This window comes from Lipotes vexillifer, unplaced genomic scaffold (assembly GCF_000442215.2).
Source record: "Lipotes vexillifer unplaced genomic scaffold, Lipotes_vexillifer_v1.1 scaffold498, whole genome shotgun sequence".
NCBI classification, from domain to species: domain Eukaryota; kingdom Metazoa; phylum Chordata; class Mammalia; order Artiodactyla; family Lipotidae; genus Lipotes; species Lipotes vexillifer.
This window is the reverse complement of record NW_006793744.1, coordinates 1,140,881-1,150,135: the sequence shown is the minus strand read 5'-3', so window position 1 is coordinate 1,150,135 and position 9,255 is coordinate 1,140,881. Positions and strand designations below refer to the sequence as shown.

Below are 9,255 nucleotides of genomic sequence, written 5' to 3'. Positions count from 1 at the left end.
AAAGAGTGGGAGGCTGAAGGGTCTTTTCTTCCCTGTAACTAGAGCGAACACAAGTCATAGCAGCCTTCACTCAGTTTTACAACAGATACTCAAATGAGAAAACACAACGGGAAAGACATGCTCAGCTGAACAGTCCCTGATGACCTTCCATCAAAATATGGCACCTCTAAACTCTGGTAGCTTCAGCATTCTCCCAGGGGCTGCCACCCAACTGCAGGGGAGACTTGCCCCACTGCCCACAGTGCCTGCCCCAACACACGGGAGCACCCGATTTCCGTCCACCAGTCTCACTTTCCCTCCTGTCCACACCCAAACCCTCACCAAAGTCAGCAGGGTGAGGCGAGCAAAGAAGAAAGTCTTCAGGAAGACGGGGCCAACCACAGAACACCCAAGGTCTTGCGGAAGTCCAGTTGCCAGCTATGCACGGGGTGGGCAGGTGGAACCCTGAGGCCAGGGACCACAGGAAGATAAAAACATCTTCACCATTTCCCCCCTGGGCCGCATTTCACTCCGTGAAAGGAACCAACTAAAACAACGTTTAATTTTTATATTAAAAATTAAGTCATTGATATGTAAAAACTGGCCCCAGATCTCCTTTTACTTGTTACATAGGAAAGTCATTTTCCTCGTCTGAGTCGTTCACGGGTCTCTGTGGTCTGTTTGGTCCACCTCCGGGGCACGGGTGGAGTTGCCTGCCCATGGCGGCAGGACGTCCGTCCGTCAGTCCAGCCGGAGTCAGCGCGACATGTTGGGCGGGCCCCACGGCTGCACCTTCGGTGACAGGAGCACTGGCAGGTGGCGCCGGCGGACTTTATGTGGAATAGACATTCGGGGTCGGCCTTTCGCAGAAGTCAGTCCTCACCACCCGAACCCCAGGAGGCGAGCGGGGAGCGCGGACGCTCCTCACTTCCGCAAGGGATGGAGCCCCTTCCCCAGCGCCCCCCGACAGGCGTCCTTCAGCCGGAGGGAGGCCCTTTCCCCGGCCCCACGGCCCTTTGGCGAGGCCTGGGCGCTGTCTCCGGGGCCCTCGGCTGATTCGGGCCCCTTCCGGAGGGCGCGGGCGCTGCCGGCCCGCCGCAGGGCGCCGCTGTCCTTGGGGGCGGTGTCCTCGGGGCCACCCTTCACCTTCAGCTGCCGCTGCGACACGGTCCGGGTGAGGCCCGGGTATCTGGCCACAGGGGGGGAGTCGGTCCTCTGGCACCGAGACGAGGAGGCGACCGTGTTGCGGGCGAAGCTGGGGACCGGGGCCGGGCCGCGGGGGGCGCTGGGGGCCGGCGGGGCGCGGGGCGGCTCCTCGGGGCTGTCGGGGCCCTGGGAGCCGGAGCGGCAGATCTTGTTCTCCTCGGGCTTCTGCCGTGGGACATTGCGCAGGGGCTTGGCGCTGGGCTTCCTGAAGGAGCTCCTGGGCGGCGCTGGGGGCTCCCTCCCGGGCCGGGCCGCCGTCGAAGACCTCCCGGGCGACGCGTTCGGGGTCCCCAGCACCGAGCTGCGGCGCGATAGCGGCGCCGGCGGGTTAGCGCCGACGGGGGCCTCGCGAGGGGGTCGCTTGCCGGCCGGCGGGGCGCGGCCGGCGCGCGAGATGGGCACGACCTTGCGCATGCTCTCGCTCTCCCAGCCCGTCAGCGTCCGCACCGGCCCCGCCACTGTCGCGCCCCGCCGGGCAGGCCCAGCCCTGGACGCCCCCGTCGACGCCTCTTTGAGGGGACTCCTCTTCGGGGCCATCACCTCCCTCCCTCTGGCCGGCCTGTCCCTGGGCAGGCCCCCCTTGCAGTCCGGCTCGCTCTTCCCTGAGAAGGAGCCGCCGGAGGCGGAGGCGGCAATGGAAGCCTCCGCAGGCGGGTAGCAGGCAGGGTTTGAGGAGACCTGGCTGCCGCCCGTCTCCCCAGCCCTGGAGGACAGGGAGCCCTCCCCGTCGCCCCCCTCCCCCGGGTCCCCCGCTTCGGGTCTGAAGTCGGTTCCCTCCGAGCAGTCCAGGGTCAGCGAGCAGTCGGTGGTGTCCGAGATGTAGAACAGAGACCCAGGATCTTGATTCTCGGGGTCGCTGCTGCCCTCAGATACTGGAGCCGCGCTGATGGGCTCATCCGGGGCAGCGCTGCCATCCCCCGGGGCTGGGCTGGGACCCCCCTGGGCACCTCTGCCCACGGGCGTCGGGCTGCCGTTGCTGGCGCCCAGGGACTGCGGGCTCTCATTCCCCACGGACGCCAGCTCCATTGGGCTGAAGTCATTCACGGTCAGCGGGGCCAGCTCCTCTGGGCCCTTGGCAGCCTGGAGGTCGAACTGGGCCAGACCCGTCACCAGCTCATGCTCCCTAATCCCTAGAGCCAACGGCGAGAGTGGAGGGGACCGCATGGAACCCAGGCCCACGGGCTCGCTGTTCCTCTTTTGGAGGATGCTGACCCCATTGCGCTGAACCCGGGGTAAGGCGGAGGCGGGTTCCTCAGGCTGGGGCGCCGGGAGCTGCCTCGGCCAAGCGGTGGTGGGGTGGGGGGCTTCCTCCTGGCCCTCTGAGGCCGGAGGTCTGTGTGCTGGGCTGGAGCCCTGGTCCCTCTGTCCTCCAGGCTCCGTCTGGGCTCCGCTGGCCGGGGCCTGCCGGGGGCAGTTCCGGGGCAAGCTGTGGAACTTGAGCTCCTCGGGGCTGCCAGTGGAGCTCTCCAGGAAGGTCAGCAGCTCCCGGTCGGCCATGATGCCTAGGGAGAGGCGGGAGCGGCGGGTGTTGGGGGGCCGGTAGGAGAGGCTGATGGGCCTGGAGTGCAGGAAAGGCAGCAAGTCCTCCATGCCCCTCTTAGTCAACAGCTCCACGTCATTCTCACTGCTGCTCCGGCCGAATCCAAGCTCCCCAGCCGCCCAGCAATGCCGTTTCTGCTCCAGCTCCTTCAGCCGCTGCAGCTGCCTCAGCTCCTGCACCTCGCGGTCGTGGTTGTCCTGAAGGAGGGACAGAGAGAAGCCAGAAGATGCATGAGACACGTGGGACCCAAGTGCAATTCCAGAGACAGCTACCCTAAGACCCCACTGAGAGACACAGGCTGGAGGAGAGACCTGGGTCATTTGTTTCACGGAGGGAGACAGCCTGTGTTTGCATGCGAATGTGTGTTTGCAGAGCTTGTGTGCCCAGAGGGCTGGAGGCCTCTGTTCTCTGCAAGCAACGTGGGCGTGGCCGGGCATGCACACTAGGCCTGGCCCCAACCATCTGCCTAAAGTTGTCATCAGATCCCTGGGCCCAACTTCCAGTCAAGGCATCGTGCCCTCAGCGCGGGCTGTGATTCCACACATGCCCGAGATCTCAACTCGGAGGAGACCCAACTTGGTTTCTAAGCAGGGCAAGACAGAAAGGACTTCCAGGAAAGTGCTATTTAGGCAAGAGCAGAGAGAAAAATACAAGGGGTGTTAAAAGAATCTGTGTTGCATGGAAACATCTACACACACACAGTCATGTGCACACATTCTACTTAACAATGATTTGGATGCATAAATGTAGACTCAGGACATTAAGAGATGCCTTTCAATCTGTGTTCTCTGAATGCTCCCTGGTAAAGAAACACCAGAAATGCCACCGAGGCTCTGTCCCTTGTGCCCCACCCACTTCCAAAATCGGAGAGGAGGATTTGCTTTACAAATCTTTCTACCTTTCTCCCTGCTCCAAGGAGCCAGCCCTCCCACAACAAAACGAACCGGAACAAATGCACACACCAAAGCATGCTTTACTGTCCTTAAATATACTCGTGTCTCGTAAACGTGCAGATGTCGCACCCAAATCTGTTATCACTGGCGCTTTTTACTTGAAAATCAATTTCCTCAGACAGTGGACTTTCCCTTCCAAGTTTCTGAGAGGCTCTGGCTCTGACTGGAAATTCTGGGCCCCTCCTGCAGCTCTGCCAGGGTCCCGGGTCTTCTCCTTTCTCCTTTCAAGGCTGCCTGTGGGAGGGCATGGGGCCAGCTCCTGGCTCTCAGGACAGCGGGGCTGAGAGCATCATACAGGTGGCCTCATGGGCCTGGAGAATTCTGACTGGGAGCAAGGGCCTCAGAAAGAGCCAATTTGGCGGCTACCGCCCACCAGCGCCTCCGCCTGCTGACCTCACTGCTTGGACAGGGGAGAGGAAACGTGGCCACAGGCTCAGCCTCCTCTTTGCTGGACAGAGAAAGGCAGCTTGAGAACTCCAGCTACTCACTTAGGGCTGGGGAGATGTCTGAGCAACCCCTCAGAGAAATTCAGCTAAGGACACATCTGTACTTAAAATATAGGGAAAGAGGTGACCCACGAGTACTTGGTTCCTTATCAGCACCTGAAATGATGGGATGTTATTTTGCTTTTAATTGACAGATGAAAGTTTTATTTGCAAAGCCAAGCAACCCGGGCTTCCCTGGTGGCGCAGTGGTTGAGAGTCCGCCTGCCGATGCAGGGGACACGGGTTCGTGCCCCAGTCCGGGAAGATCCCACATGCCGCGGAGCGGCTGGGCCCGTAAGCCATGGCCGCTCAGCCTGCGCGTCCGGAGCCTGTGCTCCGCAACGGGAGAGGCCACAATAGTGAGAGGCCCGCGTACCACACACACACAAAAAGCCAAGTAACCCAAAGAGCTTTCTGGCTTCTGCATGAACTCAGAGATTATTGGACCTGGAGGCTGAAGGGCAAGAAAGCAGCAGTCATGTTCAGAGAGCAGCAGACTCCCTCACTATCACGGCACTTTGAAGCCCACTCTGGCCGAGGACAGCCTGGTTCCCCAGATGCCAACCCCTGGCAATGGCTATGGAGCTTAAAACAGGGGAGTGAGGACCTTCTCATCATCCCGCTGCGACAAAGTTCCCCCTGAAAGAGGAAAGTGTCTCCTGGGAAGGGGAAAGGATCTTCAAAGAGGCGTCTTAATATCGTGACTGCCATGCTAAAAAAACCTAACAAAATGCTTTTAGGGCATCAAAGCGAGCGTAGGAATGAGCAGCTAAGTAGCAAAGGCAGCCAAACAATAGACTCCTGCCAACAGGGAAAGGCTGGGGGCTGAGACGGCAGAGCCTTTCCCTGGAATCCCGAGTGACAGCCGGACAACACCGCCTGGGCCAGACCTTCCTGATGCCGCGGAGCTGCTGAAGCACCTTTCCGCCACAGGCAGAGGGCTGGCTGGGAAGAGGAAAAAGAAAAATCCTTGACAACTCAGAAAACCCAGAGCTGTACCTTCACTGCTTTGTTGAATTTGACACAGAAGTCTCTGAATATCTGAAGGCACTCGTCCAGTTTCACGGTGTCTTTGTCTTCACAGAAAAAGTCGATGAGGGTGTGGGCCTCGTCCTGAAGCTCTTGCTTCCAGCGCTCCAGCTCTGCCAGCTTTTCCAGGGCAAACTGAGGGGAAGGGGACAAACAGCACATGCTGAGGTGAGCACTCGGCCTGCTGCCTGGTGCCTGGGGTTCAGTTTCAGGTCTCACTGCGTGTCCCTCAGAGCTGACAGGAGAGTAATTCACCCCAAACAACACCTTGGGGAAGCGAGGGGACCCCCTATGCAAGGCCTGAGAGCCACAGGAGACTGAAGAGCTTTAAGCTGGAGGATGCCACCAACCAAATGTTCCCCTGTAAAGTCACTGGACACATGGCACAGGAGTGCAGTTGGTGTCGTTAAGGAAAACCCTGCATCTGTCTGTATCTGTTCTTCCTTCTCTCATGACTGAGGCTTATACTGGGCCAAGGGTCTACTTCAGGGTCCCAAAAGTCACTTATATTGACCAGTTGTCTCATTCAGAGGTCTGCCCCATTGAGAGGGGTTTAAACTTACCCCCAAATGAGCTCTATCAGGGTCAGTGTCACCCCCGCAGGGAAAAATGCCCAGCCAGGGCTTCTTATCCGAGTCAGCTCTGTCTATGGCCCACGCTTGCCACCCCTCACCCCCAAGCCATTCAGCAGATTTGGGGTGGACCTGCCATTACTTTATTAAAACTCCCCAGGAGGTTTTGATGGGTACCCATGGCTTGGAACTACTGCCCTATACAAATCAATCCTCTTGGCCTCTTTTTTTCCCCCTAATTCTTCTACGACAACGTCTCCACGGCCCATATAGACTCAAGTACTGCAGCAAAGCAGTGCGGCCGAAGGAAGCCCGCCCTCCTCCTCTGAGCCCCAGCCCCTTGAGGATGGGGCTCCCCAGGGCCAAAGGCACAGGCAAATGTCCCTGACGGCAGCTCAGTGACATTTCCCGTTGAACAGAGGTGAGGAAGCGGCAGGTAGAGGAGACGTAGCCCCGGGGAGACAGCATCTGGGGCCACACTGAAGCCTGACAGTGCTTTCTCTTTCACTGGATAACAAGGCTTATATGAAGAAGGAATGCATGGGGTATATTCCTTTATGAAATCACACTTCTATTTGAGAAAATTCTCCTTGGGTGGAGGGCTGGGCGTGGGAAACAGTGAAGTCGCAGGCTGCCCGCCTGGCGGATGGGCTCACTGCTGGAACACTAAAGAGAGTTTCAGGAGAAATTCCCAGAAGACGCATCCCCTCCCACCTACCCACACACTAACCCCCTCCAAAACCCTTTTCTTCCATTAAGCACATTCGAGAGGTAGCAGGAAATCAAAACTATTTAGGAAACCAAATGCCAGAGAAAGTAACCATCTGAGTCAGTAACCTGGGGCAGTGTGTGCGTTCACGCTGAATTTTTCTTCGAGGAGAGAAGGGTATTAATGGAAGGCTAAATCTTTGCCTGTCATTCTCACACAGGGCGAAAGGTGGATTCCAGCCAAGAACAGCTCAACTGCAGAAAAACAGGACTTTGACAAGAATCTTCATGGGAGCTTACTCCACCTGAGATGTGTCATCGCAGATCTTGAGGGGGACAGGGAGAGTGCCTGAGCGCTTGCAGTCACCTTAGGACTTGGGAAAGTGAAACATTCTGAATAGGGCCTGAAAAGCCACCATGCTCAGAGTTGCTTGCCAAGAGCTAGTTGCTGAACCCTTTCCTCATGGTTAAGGCCACAGATGAAAAAGCCCAAAGCAACGCTGGCAAAGCATGAAGGACAGATTGACAGTTGTCGCAGCAATCTCAACTTTCCAGCTCAAACTTGTCCGCTGTGGACCAAAGTTCCACACCAGTACACTTGGTACCTCTCACCCAAAGGGTCAAAACACTGAAACAGATCTGCAAAACTATGTTCCCGTCATTTTTCTGCTCAAAAATCGTTCACCATAGCTTAGAGAGCAAAGTTTTCAGACTGGCATCCAGACCCCTTCATGGCCGGACCATAACCTAACTTAAAAAATTGTATTTCCGGGCTTCCCTGGTGGCGCAGTGGTTGGGAGTCCGCCTGCCAATGCAGGGGACACAGATTCGTGCCCCGGTCCGGGGGGATCCCACATGCCGCGGAGCGGCTGGGCCCGTGAGCCATGGCCGCTGAGCCTGCGCATCCGGAGCCTGTGCTCCGCAACGGGAGAGGCCACAGCAGTGAGAGGCCCACATACCGCAAAGAAAAATAAAATAAAATAAAATAAAAAATTGTGTTTCCCCCATTTAAAAAGAAAGTGAACTTAAAAAAGAAAAATAAATAGCTGTGTGGAACAGTTTACTTAGAGAGATAAAGATGATGACCAGGAAGACGAGTTTAGAGTGAAAACAAGGTTGCTTCTGAAGAGCAGTCCGGGGGTGTGGATTTGCATCATAAGCTTTTCTGTGCTACTATTTAGCATAAGAGATTAACATTTAATATAAGAAATGAGAAATGAGACCTCCAGAATCCTTCTCCCGATGTGTGACAGGCCTTCCCCTTGAATTTCTGGATTTCTTCCATTTGTCTTTACTGCTGAGTGTTTTCCTAGCTACTGTTAGATGATTCTGTGGTGGTGTTTGCTTTGTTGTCTCACTTTGAGAAGAAACTGTGCACTTTTAAGGGAAAATTAGAGTTTAGTGACATATGAAAGAAAATACAGAACATGTGTTTAATAATAAAAACAAACTCCCAGCAGAGCCAAACAAAATCAAATGTTCACTGACGGGAGCTGCAGCTCACAGCATTTGATGCAACTTCATTACAAGGAAATGAGGGGAGGCTGAGGTTGGTCCAACCCTCAAAAGCACTGGTCCCTTTCCACCGCCCAGAGCAGCCCTGCCTCATGTATTCCAGCTCATGAGCCTCGAAGCCCTGACACTGAAGGCAGCACACCATTTCACTGAAGACTGAAAGCATGAAAAGGTGCCACCTTTTTTTTTTTTTTTTTTACAAAATGAGGAAGATAAAAGAAGTATGTCAGACTGTGATTAGTGAGTCACAGTGAGCTGTCACAAACATGTTCTCTCTGCTGGGTTTTGTTGATGTTATTCCGAACAGCTCCTGCCACACCCTGTGGGGCTGGTGCATTCGGGGTGGTGAGAGGCACCGACTCTGGTGTGTTCTTCTGCCCTCCCTATGAAACATGCCAAAACGGAGCTTGTTTCTGCCACAAAAACAACAGAAGGAACAACACCCCAAGTGCTCAGGTGTCTTTAACGATCTCCGTGGAACTTCCTACTGGTGTCCAAAAGTTCGACTGGGAGACAGGAACTCCTGAACCGTGCTTTAGAAGCAAAACCTGAGTTGCCAGACAGAAGCTGCCAAGTGTAAGCATAAGGGATCCCAGTTCACTCCCAGGTGGTGCCATCATGCAGACAGAGCAGAGACAGAGAACCTGTCCCTAACCAAAGCCTCAGGGTTAGACCATATTCAATATCCTCTGCCAAAAAACCAACCCAGCAAAGGCTGGGCACTGAAATACAAACTTCCTTTTACCGACTTGGGGGAAAAAATATGCATGGGAACCTGCTGCTTCCACAAACAGCCCTGCAAATGTAACCAGCCTTGAGGGGCTGCCGAAGATGAGATCAGGGGGACTGACTCGAATCATACACACACCTGAAGGAAATCTTCCATCTGCTGACAGAGCTCACCATCCCGCTGGACGTTCTCCTTTAGAGACCTTGTCCTGACAAAGAGCGAGTGCAGCTCTGCCTCTGTGTTATCCAGAGATAATCTGAAAGAAGAAAGGGGAGAGTGGGTACCTGGCACAGGAGGCCAGGTGGCATGCAGGTACATCAAACAAGACCCTGGAAACAGAAGGGGAGAGCTACCGTGATTATGTTTACCGACCTCTGTATCTAGAATTTCCTCCTATGTTTCCTTAAGAGGCGATTCCTTCCTAAAGACACACACTGGTTCAAAGACCAGGCTGTAATTTTGTTCTTGCTGGTGAGATAACCGAAAGCATGGGACTTGTGAAGCTTTTCATAAACTAGGTCTGAACATCTTTATGCCA

The 9,255-nt window shown here is 55.5% G+C and overlaps 1 protein-coding gene across 1 annotated transcript in view; it reads right to left on the bottom strand.

The window, feature by feature from the left end:
- Positions 1–903: 903 nt before the first annotated feature.
- FHDC1 (FH2 domain containing 1) overlaps positions 904–9,255 on the bottom strand; it is a 34,274-nt gene continuing 25,922 nt past the window's right edge. Inside the window, 3 exon segments of the mRNA XM_007466714.1 lie at positions 904–2,922; positions 5,163–5,327; positions 8,856–8,973. Coding sequence (XP_007466776.1) covers positions 904–2,922; positions 5,163–5,327; positions 8,856–8,973 — 2,302 coding nt within the window.